Source organism: Megalops cyprinoides, chromosome 1 (assembly GCF_013368585.1).
Source record: "Megalops cyprinoides isolate fMegCyp1 chromosome 1, fMegCyp1.pri, whole genome shotgun sequence".
NCBI lineage: Eukaryota > Metazoa > Chordata > Actinopteri > Elopiformes > Megalopidae > Megalops > Megalops cyprinoides.
The window spans coordinates 33,415,511-33,436,605 of record NC_050583.1 but is presented as its reverse complement, the minus strand read 5'-3'; the positions used below and the strand labels follow the sequence as shown (position 1 = coordinate 33,436,605).

The following is a 21,095-nucleotide window of genomic DNA, read 5'->3' as shown; positions in this document are numbered from 1 at the left end:
ACATAAAGCACTCTTAGCTGGGTACGTTTATAAAGATGATACTGGAGGGAAAAAAATCAGCTGACTGTTATGGCAGAATCACAACCAAATGAGTTCCTTGCATGAACCGTCTGCTATGTCAATAGCAGTGAGCATACACTACTATTTTCTACATTTTACTTTTAAAGTTCCGAATCTGTACTCTTTATCATTACCTGTATGCAAGTATGTTTTTTTTTTATTATACAAGGATTCTACTTTAATGCATACTTTATACTTTTATGACAGAAGAGGTGAGCTGAGAAAACAAGTGGGTTGATATTGATACATGTGTGTATTCTTTCCCCATTGCCCACTCCTCTTGGTGTGTTTGACCTGATGTGAAAGGACACAGAGGATCAGGAGCAGCTGTTTGCTGAATGACCAATGAAAGGGAAACAGTTTAGTGTCAAGAGAATTGAGCGCTAGAATGGCCATTCGTAAACAACAGCACTTAATAGCCCTGACAGCAGTGCAGTTGACCAGATGATGAACTGATCTGCCTCTGAGAAGAAAAATGGAAACATGCACTTTTTGCATACCTGTGCTAAGGAGGATGTGCTCCACATCTATATGGGCTGGCTATACATGGTGTGTCATGCAAAAAAGCTGCATCCGTGTCATGTCCGGTCATCTTTTTGGGTGTAGACATTCGATACAGAACAGATATTTGTACTCTTGGTCACATAGTTTTTAGAGACCTTTGTACAATGAGAGTGTCAAGATGTTATCGCTCCGCATGCTTCCCTGAGCACACTTCTCTTTCTGTGCGAGATCTGGAGTAAGCTGACTGATGTTCAATAAGTCTTCCAGTTCAGCTCATTCACTCAAAATGGCAGGTCTCTGCGGAGTCTGCCAGGATGAATGAGACACCCCTCTCCCTCTGCTGGGGTCATCTCAAAGTTTTCATTTCGCCTCATTTCATTGATGCAAAGAAATGCAATTGGATGAGGAGGGCAGATTGCATCTGTCTGTTGGAAGAAAAAATATGGAGGAGAGGGGATATTTCTTTGATATCCCTTATCTTCCCTGTGCCTCTAAAGCAGAAATGGAACTGGGATGAAACGTTCTCTGCCAGTCCAAGGTATTCTATTTAAAACCTGCACCCAGCTGCAAAGAGTATTCCACACCAGCGTCAGCAGTCCATATCCAGTGACAGATTTGGAAGTGTGAGCCCAGACACCAGCAATGTAAATCATACACCGTGTTCATGATTTTGGCAACTGGGAAAACAGCAGTTAAAATCGGTGAACTTTGGACGTTTGCTATCCAGGCCATGTGGTGGACTTTGAAACCCCTGTAATAGCTTCTCAGAGGTTCTCATTTGCTTTCCCTGAAGAACCGGCTCGTCAAGGTCGTCCTCTAAAACCAGCTCAACCTGGAAATGGATGGTGAGGGCTGAATGCTGAGGAGGGTTTCGGCCAGGAAGGTTTTCACTCGGCCACAGTGGGATTCACCTGAGGTCATGTCCCTCTCATGTTCTACAGGAGAGCACCATGGGATCTGATTGTTCACAGAGAAGGGCAGTACTTTGAAGTGTAATGCGAGGCAGATGAGCCTGACCTCCTTTAACCGTGCTCAGATCAGTGTTTAAAGGTGGAACCTGAATGCCCGGCTCACACGCTTACAGGGGTCTGCGCTTCCACCTCAATTTCTTTTACATCAAAATGACTCCCTGCAAATTAACACAGTAGACAATCTCTCTTTGAACTTAAGCCCAATGGTAAAATGTGATGTTCACTGGGACCAGAAAGAAAGTGATTGAACAGCCTTTGCCATGCCACGCGAAGTGTCGCAGCTTTTCCCAGGAAGGACAGACTTCCTCCATTCTCATTCAGCTCCTCCATCAGTGTCCACTAATGACATTGCATAACTATAGTCGTTAGATGGTGTCTCATTAGAAGATGTTGCCATACCTGAAATCCTGCCAGAGCGCCTTCTCAAGGACACAAACCTCTGTGTGTCTGCTTTGAGTGGACTCTCTTCTAGTGTGCAATGGGCAATTTAACCCGAAAGGACAAAGTAGTGGAGGCCTCTTTCAGCTTTGTAAATAAATCAGATCAAGCACTTTTCCCTTTAGTATATTAGCCAGGAAAGCCAACCTACAGAGTGAGAACGCTGACAAAAGCAAATAACTCTGCAAGACCAGCAGTTTTTGTACATTGTAAATGGATCTTTCTGAGGTTAGGGTGTACAAATAGAGCATCTTGAACTTAAATTAAACAATTCCATGAAGAGAATATAAAGATGGTCTCATTTTCATGTCTACATGGAAAATTGGGGAAACCTTTCAAAGGGAATGGAATTTTACTGAAGCAAAGGGAAGCAGACAAGGTTAAGAATACATATTTTTCAATAAGTGATCACTGTATATTTTACATCACAGCACATATTTATTACTCAAATGCACATACTGTAAAATTGGATCTCTATTTATGATACAATAAAAGATAACATTGCAAGCTAATGTTTGTTGAAAGAGAGTATTTACACAGCAAATGCATACCTTGCTAAAGCATGAAATTCCTTTCATGCAGTTTCATCTGTATTACCTCAAATGGGTCTGAGCTTTATTGAAGATGGAGCAGGAAGGGCATGAGTGTGTATGCATGCATATCTTTTTGTGTGTGTGGTGTGTGTGTATGTGTGTGTGTGTGTGTGTGTGTGTATATATATGTAGAGAGAGAGAGAGAGAGACAATACAGGTGTGTCTGTACACTGATAGAGACTCCTCATCAGAGGTGACAAGAGTCTCCTGGTGGAATCCTCTGTCTGTCACATTGGTTTTTTGTCCTGGCAGGAATGAAGGAGGCCTCATAATGGCTAATTAAATTAATGAATTGAGTACTGTGGTTTGCCGCTCTTCGGGGCTGAGTCTTGGCAGTGGTGGAGATGGAACTTGTGTTCAGTCTCAAGAGGCGGGGCAGAGAATTAACAAAGTCATTTACTCCATATTGGCAGCAGCACTGCGTTGTCTTGATGATAAAGCAACCTTATTGTAGCTGTGAGATGCGATTCATTTGACAAATAGCTTTGACTTAAGGACGCTTCTCGAATGACTTACCTCAAACTCTGCTACATTAATTAAAACATGCTGTTTTTATGTATATGTTATGAGCATTTTGACAAGGGAAATATTTTTTCCATTATGGGTCATAGTCAGAAATAAATTACCCATGGCCTTAACTTGTATTAGTAGAAAGAGTCCTTTTTAAAAGAATTTCAACATATGTGATGTGTTGATGTGTTGCTTTAACTGTTGATGAATGCTAACTAATATCCATATTCAAAAGATGCATTGGAAATGAGCTTCACTACCAAAGCACTAGGCTTACACATTAAAAGGATGCCACAACAAGATGACATAGAACTCACGCAATATCATTCCAGTTGTATTGTGCATCTGCCACAGTCTGGACATATGTTAATCTCTCCAGATGTTTCTGACTTAAATTTCTCATAGTGAACATAATAAATAACTTCCTGCTCTGCCTGATGGTGATTGATGTTCCTGCTTGTCTACTTACCTGTAACAATGACAGCAAAAGAAACAAGCAGAGAACAAGCAGAGAATATTAGTTATACTAGGTAACTACTATGGGTTATTCCAATATAACTTTGATTACACATCAACTGTGTATAAAATATGACTATAAAAGGTGATGGTTGCAAGAATACAAAAAGTCAAATATAATATTAGCTACTTCATTAACTGTGATGTTGAAGTCTGTTCTGTTCACAAAGTAAGCCAGACTTTGCAACATAATTTGATTAGCTTTAAGTTTCATAATGCTGTGTTGCATAATGCTATCTAATATTTCATAATTCTCACTGAAGCACCTTTATGTATTGTTTGAGGTCCTTATGCATTTTTCCTCTCCCATGTGTACAGACTGGTTTCAACTGTATATATATTGCCACCTGTTATGATAGAGTATGGATTGCAGCCTATGCATTCTGAATGAGTCTTGAATAAAAACAACAGTAATGCTGGTTTGGAAAAAAAAACAGCAGGGAAACATACAATATCTTTCTGAAATTGTAGGTGGGACATGCCCCCACCCCCTTCTTACACACCTGAACGACAGTATGCCCTTTATTTTATTAGTATTTTGTACTGCAGCCTGTGCTGGATTCAGTTTAAGAACAGTATTTAAGGCTGTGTTATTTTTCCCTAGAAAGAACATCACCAACACACCAAGTAAATATTCAAGTAGTATGTACTCTGAATTGCAAAACAGGAGGCCAGATTTATTATCAGGATTCTTATTTAGATGACAGATAAATGAAGTCCATAAAGATGTGCGGTTCTCAGAGATTTCAGAAATTTATTAGCTCTTAGCTGTGGAATCTACTGAATTCTTAGTTTTTTGTTCTTGTATTTTCGCTCATGTCATTTGACTTCATCACACAGATTAGCTATTATGAGTGCCTCCCATAACTTCAAACTTGAAAGGAAGCCTATGAATTTTCTCCAGATCTTTTATGGCGTGCTCAACAATAATTACCTGGTAGAAGTAAACATAAGGAAGCAATGCTCTGGCAAGAAGTTAAAACTGGGCCAAGGCGCTGGAAGTTATAAGAATATGAACAAAGAGATCATTAACCCGGCCCATTTAATCAGGCTCCTTTTTAACACAATCAGTGTTTCACTCAATTACAATCTGAAATGCAGACGTTACAAGAAGGCTCTTGCAAAGAGGTTGTAGAAGTAGATTGTTCACAGAATAATTTTAGAATCACACCCAGAGACTGATTTGTATACCCTAATAAGCTAATTAATTATGTTTAATATCACAGTGCCTTGCTGAGTTGTCAAGGGCTCTTCTTGATGTGTCCATAGGGTTGGTCAGAGTTGATAAGGTGATAATAATATCTAAAATGTGGCATGACTCTCATATCCCAGGAATAATCTGCCTGCATGTCTGTATTGAATGTGTTTGTCTTTGTGTATGAGTGGAAGTGTATGTATGTGTGTGCAGGCACATATTTGCAATTACAAGTGAGAGTTTAGGGAATAGCCACTCAGTGGGAATAATTTCACAAATGGGCCTATTAGGTTTTGATTACTTAACACAAATGGCAAGCAAGGTTCACATTTCATTTAGTTAATTGTATTAAACGTGAAATGGATGTAGATAATGACAAGCATCATCTCTGTAAAAATCAGTAGATGCTTGTATACAGTGTACATAAATGCCACATGTGGGATGTCCCACCCAGAGGCTGACTCTCATAATGGCACTGGAAAGCTATGTCACCACTGATATTTAGGGGGGAAAGAGCTACTAATGAAAATTAGGAGATTAGCAGGCATTTGTCCAGTAAACAAAGCCATTTGAGTGGAGTTTTACACTGTGGGGCACATTACTGCTAGCTGTAAAACCACAGGCTTGATCTCCAACATGTTGGCAGGATTAGCTGAGCAGCAGCTCTTATTTCATCATCAATTAGAGCAGCACGGACCGCCTTTGGGCCTTGATCTGTCTGGAGAACGCCCAATGGCTGAAATCTGATCTCCATAGCCAGAGCAGGCTCTAGATTCACAGTGGGCAGTTTTTCTCTCTCTCTGTGCTGCCTGGAAGGGCAGCTATTGGTTTGTCCATTATGTGGACCGCGAATCACGAACAACCAGTTCTAACAAGAGTTTTGGGGGGGGGGGGGGGGGGGGGGGGCTTTATGACCAGCACACCCTTTCATGCTGAACATTGTGTGAAGCAGAACAGATTTGGACTTTAGTGTTTTCATGTGCATTTCTGTAGCCTGATGTTGTGCTCACATATGCATGTTTGCATACAGAACTTTGATTCAGTTCCACTTTGGTTGTGATTTGTGCACATGAATCATTCAAAAGTAAAAATCACAGACAGGAGTAACCATTAAGTTTGAGGGCAATGGTGAATGCAACCTTGGATTTCATATATTAACAAATCCAAGAAGATGTCCTTCAGCCCTGAAACATATTGTAGTTCAAATATATCTCACTTTTAAAATTTGTTTTCTGTTGTTTTGTCTATCTATTGTTATAAAACATTTTCAATGGAAAAATGATGCAAAAATGAGTACTAGAGAGAACTGTAAACCTACCTGCCAGTCTGCTGAATAAAAGATACAGTCCACCTAATAGAGGATGCAGCTGCCTACCAGTCCAGTTAATAAAAATGCAGCTGCCTGATAGGTAAGTTAATAGAACATACAGCTGCTTGACAAGAAGGATAATAGAGGATACAGCTGCTTGACAAGAAGGATAATAGTATATACAGCCACCTGACAGGCTTTTAAGTATATTTGCATATCTGTTTAGCTATTCCACTGCAGAACATACATCAATTTAGCTGTTCTGCATATGTATGTGTTCAGCTAATTTTACAGTCTACAACAAAGTAGTGATTTTTTCTTTCTAAAATAAATTCCCTTGGGGAATTTCAGGGACATGTTGCAGAGCGAAGGCCCCAAATCAATTCAAAGCAGGAAAGAGAACTCCAAGAAACCCACTCCAACCCAGGTTTAGGCTGACTCTATCAATACAGGCTCAATGAGGTCATATGGAGACACAGGTATTTCTGTTCACTGTCTTTGGGTGGGAAAGGAGAATGCCACCCTTCAGACCCAACCACAGTTTATCCTGCTACTGCAATACTGCAATTCTCCGTTTTGATGTTTTTGTTGTTGTCGTCCTGATGACCTTCAGACAATGTGAAGAGCAGCTAACGTACTCTGCTCATTACTCTTTCACACCTCAGGCCAATGTCACTGTTGCCTTGGATGTGAGAGGAGAGGGGGGGTCTTTCTTCATAAGGAGCAAAATGACACAGAACTGACACATGCCGCCCACTAATGCTCCCAGCTCCAAGCATCCCATACAATATGGGAAAATTTAAATAAAATAGCACATTTACTTGACCCCCCCCCCCCCCCCATAAATAATTTAAATAGCAAAATGCAATCCTCCTGTATATTACTTTTGAGAAGATGGTTCTCATAAAAAAGAAATCATAAAAAGCCATTTTCTTCAAGAGTGGCTAGCTGTTTTAAGTGACAAAACAAAGTCAAGCCTACTCAGTCAAAATATTGTTTTGACTGACCATCCTGTATCTACCGAAAAAGGAGTGGGCCGAGGCATACTCCAGGACTGAAGAGGAAGACCAAGAGTGCCTTATTCTGGGTAAACCTTTCAGCTGAAAGACCATGAGAAGCACACAAGCTCATTATTCTCTCAGACCAGATGGTCTCAAGGATGTTATTGGTGGTTATCTTGCACCATTTTTTAAATTAAAACATTTCCAGTACATGTTTTTTGTGTGCATGAGGTCCAGTATAGGACATCCTCTGCCTACTACAGGGCAGAGACTGATAAATGCAGCCATCCTGTAAAGCTAGAGCATAATCAGGTGTTTGGCAAAATAATTAAGATCTGACTAGATATGGAATCAAAAAACATTCATCTCTGTGTAAAGACAGCAGACCCATCCTAGTCCCCATTGCCTGGGTGTGTGTTGTGTAAGATTAAGGCCACACCTTACCTACCAGATATCTATGAGAAGCTGTAGCTCTTATTTAGTCATTTAGCTGTGTGTTTTGAGTTTTTTTTTTTTTTACTAGATGGCAGGAGAACATGAAACTCATTTACTCTGTGTGTGTGGTTGTGTCTCTGATGGCTGCAGCTCTGGGGGGATTTACTTTCCCCTCCCCGAAAGTGTGACTCCCCTCTCCTGCACGGCTGATGGGCTCATGGGACGAGAAGCACCATCATTGATGGTTCGCTTTGGTGACTGACCATATTTCATATGCAGAAAAATTCACAGATGTGCCCTGTAGTCTCAGAGTCAACAAATTACTGAGATGGTAATGCGATCAACACAAGCACCGGGGGGCTTCGTAAATATTGAATTGCAAGGGTAAGAAGATAATTAAGAACTCCTCTGATCTGATTTGTCTTTTAAATGCATGTTAATGCCTATGTGTGCCACGGTCTAATGACTCTGAGTTGAGTTGAGATGAGTTTTGGAGGTGGAGTCAGTGGTGGGGGGTCTGTGTTTCTACATACTGGACAGAAAACACGAGACAGGCTCATGTCTGGGTCTGGGTTAGCTTTGTTAAATCATGTCCTTAATAGAAGATGGAAGTAATGCCCTGCACATTACAAGTATGTTCAAAGAAGGAAATCTTGGTAAGACTCAGGAGGATGAGCTCTCTGCACACATGCATAAGCAATAATTGTAAACAGCCTGTCCTACAAAGAAATGAGTAGCCATCCCATGCAGACATGTCGTTCATGATCCTGTCGGTCCTGATGCCAAGCTGTTAAAAACTGGGAGGAGAACCAACATGAAGGGTGTGATTAATATTCATATCTCAGCCCCTTCGTCCAAAGCTGTGCCAGCAGGAAGCAGGAAGAACTGAAGGCATCTGCGTTCCCACTTGTGTCCCTGCTTTGGAAAGCCCAGAGTCTCGGTGCTCCCTGCTCCACCACACGCAGATGGAGCTCAAAGCCTCACATCGGTAATGTGTGTCAGCACGGTGGAAGTGCCCTGGGCCCATGCTAGCAGCAAGACAGCACTCACCGTGTGGGCCACGCTACTGGGACAGCTCGTCGTCTCAGAGATGTGCTCTCATTCTGCCATTGCTCTCTACTGTCTTCCTAGGACACACTGTCTCCTGAAGCTGGGTATCTTCATGCTGTTGTTGTGTCTTTGAGGGGAAAGAGGCATCAGAGTTTATGGAGACTTCTAGGACAATTTCTGAAGACAATATTGAATCATATTATAGGCATTATAAACCCATGGATATCACACAATTTCCCCTCTCGAAGGAAAAGGTGCAGTTCAGTGCAATATATTTCCATAAGACAGCAACATGGGGCAATAGGGCAGGCACTTTAATTAACACCTCTGCCTCGGTGCTGCATAGAGAATCGGAGATCCACTTGAACAAAATGTTGAACTTGAGAGGTCAGAGAGACTAACTGCATTTCGGAGATACGCGCTGAAATCCCTGCTCAGATTGCATTCCTCTCCTGCTCTCTAAAGATTAGAGTTCCCATTTGTAATTGTAATTTGCTTGCACCACAAAAAAAACAGGGGAGATGACAGAAATCTGTGTAAATCTTCAGCTGCTTGTCATGGAGGCTGGCGGAAAAGCGAATTCCATAAACTTCTGCAACAGCCTCTATAAATCCATGCACAGTAGACACATCAGTGTCAAAATGAGGGAAAAATGACTCTGTAAAGAGTGTTCAGGTCTGACCATCTGTCATTTGATCATGGTCATCGCTGCTGGGTGAGTGATGGCCAAAATGGTGTCTCTGCTCTGTTTTTTTTTTTTTTGGAGCTGCTAAATGTACTCTTACTCACTGTTCTGCAAATGTAGGCAGATGATAAAACACCCCAGATGTACTTCACTTCTCACATACATTACTTTCCACCGAACACTGCCGAATTGTGCATTACCCTCTACCCTGACACTGTAATTCATATTGGAACTATCTATTCTATGTACTTAAGCCTTCTCTGTTTTGTCCATTTTACATTTACATAATCAGAAAAGCCCTGACCTCATGCGTATCTAGGCTATAATTGGCCTAATTAATGACCGCCTGTGACACTCCTTCTTTAAGGAATGAAAAAGCGTGTTTTCCGGGTCACATTTGCGCAAGCTAAAAATACGTCTGAGCAGGATGCTAAATTGTGCAGCATGCAGTTTATTAAGTAATGTGTTCCGACGTGCAGGAGGCCATTTGTCTCATTTGTGCCATTTGTGGCATGGCAAGGCGTATTTTTGTTTTGTTTTGGCCTCTCCTCTTTCCCTCTGTTCATACCGCATGATTGGCCTTCATGGAGCTGTTAAAATGTACACTCACTACTGTGCACATGCAGCCAGAAAAAGAAAGCGCAACCATCTCATACACTGAACAGGCAAGGCTGGGACCCATCTTGTTGGACATCTCTGTAAGACTCATCCACTCACGAAATGTCACTTCCCTGGATTTCATTTCTGCTATCCTTACTGAAATCACTGCTGTCTCTATTTTCCTCTTTGTACTTAGAAGATTGGTGCGCTGTCATGATGAGTAGAGTCATTACATTACATCTGTTTAGCAAATGCTATCCTACATAATATCCATTTATATAGATGCGTATTTACTGAGGAATGTCAGATGAAGTTCATTGCCAAAAAACAGCCATGGGATTGAACCAATAACCTTTGGGTTACAAGCCCTTTTTTCTACCAGGATGCCACATGGCTATATTTTTTTAAAAATATATGATTAATTGAAAACCTAAACTCCCAGCTATTTGGTATACCTTGCCCCTATGTGTGCGCATATATATGCAGGGGGGGACTGAAACAATAATTCAGGCCAGGAATTTGACTCCACCCCAGGCCGCCCTGTTCATGCAAACCACCAGACCGCTAATTTTGTAGGCTAACCCTATTTGTTGATGTAATGGGTACCAGACTAGCTATAAATTTGGCCACTATGTTTATCTGGGAGGAAAGGTATCCAGATTACAAAATACAAAAATTTGGGACTGACCAACAAATAGCCTATCTGAATACTGAGTTTTAAGGTATGCTATGGCTATGGGTGAACCCTCAAAAACTCACTAGGAATACACCAATCATAGCACATACAAATGTACAAGGCTAGACACACAAAACAATTAGCCTACACTTTTTAAAAAGAGAATGAGATACAGAGTTAGCTTGAATGTTCAAATGATTATCTTTATATTCAAGCATCAAGCATATCAAAAGTATCAAAAAACTTCACCCACACACATTCACTGAAATTGAATATAAGCTACTGTGTTATGTTCATGGATGTTATGGTTACGTTACTGTAGCCCGTTTCACTGTACAGTGTGTGCACTTTCCCTAGCTTATGTGGCATGACCAAGCGCTGGCAAGTCCATAGTCTAGGTTTACTATTTTTTACTAGTTGAAACATATTGCCTTCAATGTCACATGATCGATATGTTGCACTCATTGCTGTGATATAATTCCTCCACAAAGATGTAAGACGTGCAAACTGTGTAGCCTACGGGCCGTTGTGTCACACTGTTATTAGCTACTTAGCTAGCCATGCTGGGTATGTTGTGTGTGTGTGTGTGTGTGTGTGTGTTTTAGCTAGTGTTTTTGACTGACCTGGTCCCTTACTGGCAAACATGTCGCTTATTTTGCAGCATTTAACTGCATCTGTGGCAACGGCCTTTCTCTTTTTTATTCTCTCCCTCTCTGCTCCATCTTTCCTTTTCTTCCGTCCATGACGACCGTCCATTTCGCCAGGCAACTTGTCTAAAATGTTAACGGTGGAGAAGCAGGTAGACGGTTGCTATGCGCATCGCCAAGAGACATGATGACGTCATTTTTGACACTGCGGTGAGAGTGAGAGGCGCACCTGATGCGTGGATTCTGAGAGGTCTGTTAACTCATTCCAGTTTGCTATATTATCGCTGGTCAAGTTGACTGTTCATGGCAGGCCAAAACAACCCTCAGGCCACCAGGAAATGTGCTGGTGCTCCTGACGGGCTGTCTGCGTGTGTATGTATGTGTTTGCCCTTGTGTACCTGTGTCCTTGTCTGTGTGTCTTTTTTCTACACATGAAGAGAGGCCAAAGTAAGCCCAGTCTGACCTTTTTTCTCTGTTTTCACCCTCAGGAGAAGTATAGAGGGAAGGTGACCTGTGCACGGGTGGTATGGAATCTGACACTCATCTGTCTCTCTCTCTCTCTCTGTCTTTCTGTCTCCAGGCTCCCTGACAGTGTCCATCACAGACATGCGAGCTCCAGTGGTAGGGGGATCTGGGGGGGTCTACGCTCTGTGCTCCGCGCATCTGGCCAATGTCGTCATGGTAACCAGCATTATTGCCTTTGTTATCCTTGTTATCAGAATTAACAAAGAAGAAATGTTAGGGATGTTCCTTTGAAAGGCTTTTCGTGTCTTACTGGTGCAAATTTGTACAGCTGTTTGTTGTTTGAATTGGTTTTATTATATGTCTGCATGAAATACACAGGGCTCACTGGAGTATTAATCAGCTGTTTTTCATATGCCATAACAGTAAGGTAAATCTATGCAATTATACACACACATATAAAAACATATATACCTCTGAGAAATATGCTCTAGGACACTGATTCTCAATCCTGCTCCTGGGGTCCCCCTGCTCCGTACATTTTCCATCTTTCCCTCCTCTACCTACCTGACTGAACTCATCAGTGGCACTTTTGATTAGCTGAGCACACCTGATTTAATCAAGACCACGCACACTAATTTCAATCGGGTGTGTTTGGAGCAAGGATAGATAGAAGATATGCAGGACAGTGGGCCACCAGGAGTAGGATTGAGAAACACTGCTCTAGGAGATACACATATGATTCATCATCAGTGCCCTCTGTGGGAGAGCACACAGCACTGTCAGGCCAGATTGGTTGATGGACCACTGTCTAGTCACACGCAGATCATTTCGTGAGGCACAGATGTGAAATATCACGGCGCTCTGCCGAGGCAGACGTCACCGTCAGCTTTACGGCGGTGCGTGATCTGCAGATTGATCCCTCTCGTCAGCGGGGGTAATGGCGTCATTTTCAGTTGGCTCAGACTCCCATCACAGGCAATGAAATGCTGGCAAATTTGGCATGAGCGGAACTGGCCCGCATTCTGATTTATGTCCTCTGTCACATTCAAGCAAGATGCCCCGTTTTATTGTCACTGCATTCCAAGAGATCATTTATGCCAATAGCGTTGCTTATTTATTGTTATTACCCTATATATTTGTTCATCACCCTCCAACATTTGAGTGGGTACAGTGAGCTTGTCGGTGTAGTACCATTCAGGGATATGACAGAAAAATATGCTTATGATTTTGTGACTTCTGAAGTGATAAATTTGCCTTTTTCTAAGAGCGCCGGTGCAGCATGCACTGAACACCTACAGCTCGGAGCAAGTACATGTACCCTGCAGTCAGTATCTTTCATTCTATCTGCTCACCAACGTAGTGGGTTTTAAGACACTTTGATTTAATGAATGGCTTTGCATACAGTCATCCATCCAAGAGTGCTGAGTGTAGTAAATGTGTTGGGAGTGTGTGCAAGACCAACTTTTGTTCTTGGAAGGGAGGCCCATCTCACTCACTGTGCCCTGGAGCTTGCACTGTCTTTACCGTTTCCCTTCATTGCATCCACACAGCGCCTCCCTAGCAAAGAGTCACTGGTGGGAGTAGGTTAGTGTGAAATGGGTGAATAATACGATGCAGGCTGTCAGTGCTCTCAGTAGTGCAGAATGTACTTGATGATGACAATCTGTGTTGATGTCTCCCAGTGTCATTGCATACATTGATAAAGAGTAGAACAGAACCTTTGCATGGGCATTCTAAACTGGGAGTGTTTAGGAGTCTAACACACCACGGTTACCACACAGATACAAGCCTTAGCCTTGTTGAGAGAAGCAGTCAATGAAATACAGAATGATGTGAGGATCTTTTCATAGTTGCCTGCTGCCTGCATTTTCTGTTTATATTTCCCTATTACTGTGTCTTACAGGGCAAATCTACTAAGATACATAAGATATACAGCTGCCTCTATGCTGGCTCTCTGGCAAGGGCCGAAGTGATGTTAAGAGGAACACTGCTCTGGTCTAGAGTCGGTACACGCTGCAGAGACTGACAGAGCTGAAACTGCACTTAGCTGAGAATGCAGTGCTCTACAGCAGAACAGAGGCAGAAGAAGTCATACAGTTTCAATAAAGAGGCCCCATAGATCATACACTTCAGCTCCTCTATTTTTGTAGTTTTGTTGACCGCCCTGCACTCCGACAAGCTCATCATTTATTTGTGCCCATTATTATGAATTTATGATTGCTGCCATTCCTCCGGCCGATTACACATTTGGGGGAAGAAGTTTAATAGGTCTGTTCTTTATTGGTTTTCCCTGGGATCTTTAATCTTGCATGGTGCTCACCGCGCTTTTTTCTGCAGGAAAAATGTTTGCAGTCCACACCACCTTCTGTGCCTGAACAAGCTGGAGATTGCAGCGATCCTTCATAATGCCGAATGGAACTGTTACTCTGAGATCAAGTGTTTTTCCTGAGTCTGAAATTACCCTTTGTTTTTAAGACAACCGGTTATTTTATTAAGCCACTTTCACACAGTGTTAAGCCATCATGCCCCTGATAAATACAACAGAAGGAGAACGGTGCTCTGACAGGTGTGTGATCCTTCCATTCCTCATTGTGTCTTTGTGGACTCTGTGAGGAATAAAAATAGAATGACTGGTCTGTCACTTCTTTGGTCGCTGAAATCTCCCTACAGACACCACTCGTAGGTCAGATGAGCCATATCAAGGCACAGTGGTCTGACCTGACTCTGGAACAGAGCGGTTTGTACTGACCAGAAGTGTCCTGCTGTGTTTCAGAACTGGGCCGGGATGCGCTGCCCCTACAAGCTGCTGAGGATGATCCTGGCTCTCGTGTGCAGTGAGTGTCTTAGTCCCTACTCATTTGCAGCCACCCATGATTGAATGTGAGCAGAGACCACAATAATTGGCAGTCATGCGCAAGAAAAGGAATTTGAAAGTTCCTCAGCTCAATGCATGGGTCTTAAAGTTTAACATATGTACAGTACCAGTCATAAGTTTGGACATACCTACTCATCGAAGAGTTTTTCTTTCTTTAAGTCTTTAGACCAAAATGTCTTTGAATGCATGTTTCCCATTATGTTATTCAGTTGTGTCCCATATGGCACCTTTCATGTAACATCCCACGTGAGTTACATTATTAAAATTAAAGTTCATTAACAGCCAATGATCTCCATTCAGGTGGAATGTCCCTCCACCAGGCCTGCTCCTCACCTCCTCTCTGTCCTTCCACTCCTTGCAGTGAGCTCGGAGGTGGGTCGTGCAGTGTGGCTGCGCTTCTCCCCGCCCCTGCCCTCCTCCGGCCCCCAGCCCAGCTTCATGGCCCACCTCTCCGGGGCAGTGGTGGGCATCAGCATGGGCCTGCTGATCCTGCGCAGCTATGAGGAGAGCCTGCAGCGCCAGTGCTCCTGGTGGGTCATCGTCTTCTCCTTCATCACCTTTCTGCTTTTCGCCATCTTCTGGAACATCTTCGCCTACGAGCTGCTGGGAGTGCAGATCCCGCCCCCTCCCTGAGGCCGGACCCCGCCTGTGCCACTCCCACACAGCCCAGCCACGCTCACTTCATCCCCGCCCACACCTCAGTTGGGTAACTGCTGACATACACGGAAAACACAGGTGGATATTTCTGTTGGAAAGTTTCCTCAGAAAACAACACTGAACAGAAGCGCAACACTATCAGTCAAGTCAGAGCATCAAGGTGTCAGATTCCAGCTCATGTCATTTGGCAGGGAACCTGCCCATCATACAAGTACACACCGAGTTTATAAAGACCACGTTCCAGAGGAACCACCTCAAAATCTCATGCACTGTGCCAACCACATCCCTCTCAACCCAGGGTCAAACCTGTGCAAAAGCCGTTCTCCATAGTTCTGCACCTCTGTGTTTTAGACAGGGAGGGCCTTCTACTGTATCTTCTCATTTTGTCCAAATGGGGAGTGGCCCTGAAAGTGCTTTTCATATCAGTCATTTGGAATCCAATACAACATTGGCACCCCAGAAAATACACACATGTTGGTATGTTGGTCTTAACTTCCAGGTAAAAACAATCCACACTGTGTTACTCAAAGCTCAGAGGAGTAGATTATACGTTCAAAGGGTGTAAAGAAAACATGGCAGAGGAGAAGAGGCATGGAGGAGAAAGAAAGAAAGAAAAGAAAGCCAGGTCAACCACTCTGAGACTGACTGGATGATAATCAGTCAGGGTGAAACTACTATTCTGCTGCAGCACGTTCTACGTGTTCACCTTCAGCATGAGATTGCCATAGGCCTTTAGCAGGTTGGTAACAACACCAAAAAAGTTAACTACCAGCCTGCTAAAGCTCTAGGTTGGTGCAACAGTCCCATGCAGCAGCAGTCATATACATTGGACACTTATACTAGGGTTTTCTTACTGCTGTCATCAACAGACCCACCACTGCCTGATTGCTTCAGTGGGAAAAACCCAAGAGACATTTGCCTTTGCCTGTTCAACCACAGACAGACACACTGGGGAGCGTGGACACACCACCTCCTGTTCCTCACCCTCATTGTCCTCGTGGGCAACAAAGGCCACCAGTGCCCACTCTATACCTCAGTGTCTGATTCCTAGGGACTGTATACTTTTGTAAAGGAATGTACGCAGTTTTAATCTCTTTCCGTTCTTCTTTGTCAGTGAACGTGTGTAATGTGTTCATAATTTCAAACATTAATTCAATATGGTATTCTTAGTTTGGAAAAAAAATATATGTTTCCAATGGTGCATAATTATTACTATGATTGTGGTTCTTTTATTACTTTGCCCCTCGAAAAGAATCTGTGAAGAGAAACCCCCTAGTTAAAGTGGCAAATAGCAGCGTGGTTGGTTAACACTCTTTATGATGCTTCTGTTTCTTTCTCAAAATAAGCCATAGAAGAACCAAATCAATACAGGATATGTCTGAGGAGTCCAGAAGTGGGCTGAAAAGTGAAAATGACAAGATTCTTTAAAAAGCCTAGGAAATGACTCCTGAAAAAACAAAGGAAACTTTGAAAATATGCCAGTCAATAAATTGGCTGAATGTTACAATGGGGATGTCCTATAGGACATTTTGTGTGGTAAAAGCTGAAAATCAAGACAATAGATGAAATTCAGTAACACAGGGGCAAGAAGAAGGCAGAACTGTGTACTTGATGTTTGTTTGAAATTCCTGGCCATTGTTCTTGTTAGCTGACTTGTATTGCTTTCGCCCTTTCATTAGGCACGACTCATCTACTGTGTCTAGCAGACAGTTGCCACTTAATGTTGATGTCTGGGAGCAGACATTGCTAATGATATTGCAGGACGTTTTTGACAATTTGTGCTTAGGCTTCTGGTCTCCAGAAACACCCTTATAAGGACACCTACAGCAGTGAGTATTTCACAGCTGGATGTTAAAAAACAGATACAGTGGTAGTAGCTTCAGCCCGGGAGACATTTAGGCAATGGATCGTTTAAAAGATTCTGCTCATACATGTACAGTATATACTTGTTAACTTAATCTTACAAGTTCATCATAAGCAGGCCTACCAACTGCTTAAGGTATAACATGGAGTTAAATTGGTTAGTTCACTTAATTAGTTCACTAAACACTAACCTAGATTTTCCTGAAAAACTCTGACAGATGTATTTAGATCATGGTAACTGCGCAAGACTGAAAGGGGATCCTTTCATACAGTGCATATGAATAGGTTTAAGGAACATCTGTACTTTTGAGGGGAGGTAATAGCTGGTCTTACCACAGTCTCTTACTGGAAAACAAGCCACATCACCTTGACAGCTGCCTGTATGCTGCCAGAAGGGGAGATATTTTAAGGCTGGCTGGCTGAGGACCCTTTAATAGAACCATATCCAAGACTTTGCGGGTACAGAAGTTTGCACCTTTCCGACACTGGGTGAAAGTGCAGCTATCAGCTGTGATAAAGACAGCACCTAGAATCAATCCCCCTGTGTTATGACAGATTGTGATGTCGACTGATTAGGAGGCTGAGGTGGCAGGGGTTCAGAGTGCAAAGCACAGGTGTATAAAATCCTTCTCTCCCTCATGGTGAAGAGGTGGCAAGCAGAATTAAGAAGAGAAGTCGTCAAGAAATTGCAACACCAGCTCAAAAGTTCACAAGATGAAAAAAGTGAGATGAAAATAATGAGAGCAAGGCAGTCTTGGTCAGATTCCATTGCTAATGATGAAGTATTGCATGCAGGTCTCCCCTGTTTATTGCCCTAGTTATTTCAGAATAATTTGAACATCTGAAGCTAAAGGAAAATGTATAAAGAGCTCAGGCCTGAGCGTAGGTATAAGTGTATGTAGGAGTGCAATAGCTACATCCCACATCAAACAAAGCTCAACAACATACTAGGGCCCCAGTAAGAGCTGCTGTTTCAAATGACCTTAATCACAAGGCAACTATGAGTTAGAAGAATAGTGCAGTATGTGATTTGTAGGTAAGGTTTTCATTTTGTGTGGTTTGCGGTATCAGGGCTTAGAAACGGCCTGTCTCTGGTCTACAAGGGAGCTATGTGCTGCTGATCAGCTTTCTCACAGTGTACAATATTGGCCATTTTAGCCTTGATGAAATCTCTGTTTTCCAGTAGCTGCATCACCACTGGTTGGTCATGATGGCCAGTTGTAATGACATTTACACTGGAGCAACTAATTCACTGTACTTGTTTCTTTATCATGGCAGGAGAATGGGGACAATGTTATCTTGGCTTTTACGCATGGTTTCTTGCAGGACTCTGCCAGGTTACAATGGCTGATTGATCTCCCTGAGCTATGGCTGTGTTACATGGCAGCTACTGACCACATGGGCCAAACTGAGCTCACTGTCCTGCACATGCTGTTGTTTTGTAATGTAAATACAAAAATATTATCAGCCCTCTTGTAAACTGTACAGTAGTAGAGAGTTAAAAAGAAATCTGTAGTGACTGAAAACAGGATTGGCTGTTCCTTAATGTTTTGTCTTGACTGCATGAGAAAGTAGAGAGAAAAAAAAACTGTTGAAAGTTTGTGTTTGAATAATAGTGTGTGGGGTAATGGGAGCCAGGTTGCCAGGGAAGGAAAGCACGTGTTGACATAGGGGTACTGAGAAAAATGTGGCAACAGTGACTTTTCCTGTATTTATGTCTCCTCAGAACACAGTATTGACTCTTATGGGCATTCAGAGTGAGATAATTCACTAAATAAATCAAAAAGACCTGCTGTCTAACTCAGCTTTAATATTCACTGATTCAGTATGTTTGGCAATTACAGGAAAATGCACAGTTTTCTGTTTCCTGAGCGTGCATTGCAATGTATGAGGAAGCCAAGAGGAAATTGTTAAGTATACACCTCCTCATACCTCTGATGTAGCAGTAGAGTGAAGCTGGAGAGAGAAGTTTATTCCCAGCTGCAGAATGCCTAATTACCTGGCACTAAACTAAGATCCAAACACAGCACTAGTGGTACGTCTTCTGTGAATGGGAATGTCCTCGGAATTAAAGGACGTAAAGAAAAGACAAGTGAATCTGTGCCTCACCCTGACAACAGTCACTCTGCTTTCATTACTGTGAACTAATGCATTTTGAGTGTCGATTAATAATTTTGTGCAACTTGCCAAATGGAAATGGGCATTATGCGCATAAAAATGAATTTAAGTCAAAACTCTGGGAAAATGCAAAACAACTGGCCTAAATGCAAATTAAGGAAGCCACTGAAAACCTTTGTAATTTGCAAAAATCTTATTCCTCACCTTCACTGCATTAAAGATCCACCACAAAAAAATCCATGGTCTTGAACAGATGATTTACTCAAGTTACCAATAACTGCAAAGTGTGTAGCTCCCTCAAAACACTAGATACCATTTTTTTTTCCCAGTAAAGCAACTTAAGCTGAAAAACCTGCATTGGTGAGTGTTACACACAACAATTTTGTTAGGACTCTGGATAAATTTACCTCAAAATTCTAATGGGAATATTGTTATTGAGTCCCCGTAAAGGAATGCAGCGCTGACCAAGGCAGTCACACATTGAGCTGGACAATGTTTTGCTATATTTCCTTCCAACTGACTTGAAGCTGTTGGTTGTTGAGGAATAGGAGTGGTGACAGGAGGTGGGAAAGGTACTTACAATAGCTGCACAGCTGTAAAATCGCCTTGTCTTCATCTATGTACTCGAGTGTCTTCATTGTCAAACCACAGGTATTGATATTATGGAGGGCTACGCTTTATTAGAACCTATGGCTGCACTGTTAACATGATTGCTTTCTTGTGGTAGTAAATCGAATGTAACAGCTTCCTGTTGACCCAATTGCTGTCTTGTTGAAAAGCCTGCACTTGTGTGGACATATGGGCAGAGTCAGGGAAACGGCCTTATGGACAGTGCACCAGAACAGCCCAAGAGGTTATACGCTGTGACCTAGAGTCTGCTAGTGAGCACACAATGGCGTCCTGCATCACTGCACCATTCTCTGAGACTGGGAGATGATGACTCCTCTCTCCAGAAAAGCAAACATGACAGCGAGCTCAAAGAACATGCTGTTTGAAGACGAAACTCTGCAGACACATCCAACACCGCACAACCCCCATCGCAGCTCACCTTACATCGTGCCGCTTTTGACAGAGCAAATTATGGCAGAAAAGGCTTAGCTACAATGCGCACCAGGGGTGTGAGAGATTTACCAGTCTCTGCACCCTTCAGTTTCCTTGGGATAAATCACGCCTCATAATTGGTTTGATTCTCTGTAAGCCACAAACATAACACATTTGCCCATTTCACATTATCAAAGAATATTTTGCTTTGGAGCAATCACATTGTTTTTATACCGCTACCAGTATTTCACTGTTCTAATTTTATCACCTTGTGCAGAATTTATTTTATGTAACTGCTACAATGATTTGGTGTTGGTCTGAAGCTTTTTTCACTGCCTTTTACTTTGTCTTTTGACCATTGTTACCTTTTGATCTTAAACCCTTACGCTCTTAACTCATGTGTTATACTCCATTTACCCACAGCAAGTAAAAATCAATGTACATTAAGGACACTTTAATTTGACTCTGTATTGAAAATAGGGTTTTGATTTCCCATTGTGTGATGACTACACAGCAAAGTTAATGTGTTATACATTTTACAGACACCATCTGACGCAGTCTACTGTAGCTCTACAGGCAACACACTGTTATTATGTATTATATTAACTACCGCATCAATAACAGTGAACTCTCTCCTTGTATGTAATGTACTGAAACTGTCAGACATGCTATAATTTCAAAAGACATGCTACGACGGAAAACATATTCTGAAAAACCGAATCCATTTCACTATTAAAGAGTGGTTGGTAATGCTCATTTCATAAATGTACAGTTTGCCTGTCCTCATATTGTTAAGAAACAGGATAAGCTTGTTTGTTTTAAATGGAATGTGACAGGAGCAGGTTGGCCAAAAAAAGTCATACTATGCTGCTACAGCAGTTTTCAA

The 21,095-nt window shown here is 42.2% G+C and overlaps 1 protein-coding gene across 1 annotated transcript in view; it reads left to right on the top strand.

The window, feature by feature from the left end:
* rhbdl1 (rhomboid, veinlet-like 1 (Drosophila)) overlaps positions 1-15,807 on the top strand; it is a 49,452-nt gene extending 33,645 nt beyond the window's left edge. Inside the window, exons 6-8 of the mRNA XM_036542660.1 lie at positions 11,771-11,871; positions 14,429-14,489; positions 14,892-15,807. Coding sequence (XP_036398553.1) covers positions 11,771-11,871; positions 14,429-14,489; positions 14,892-15,163 — 434 coding nt within the window. The 3' untranslated portion in view covers positions 15,164-15,807. The remainder of the gene's footprint in view (positions 1-11,770; positions 11,872-14,428; positions 14,490-14,891) is intronic.
* The last annotated feature ends 5,288 nt before the right edge of the window (positions 15,808-21,095 follow it).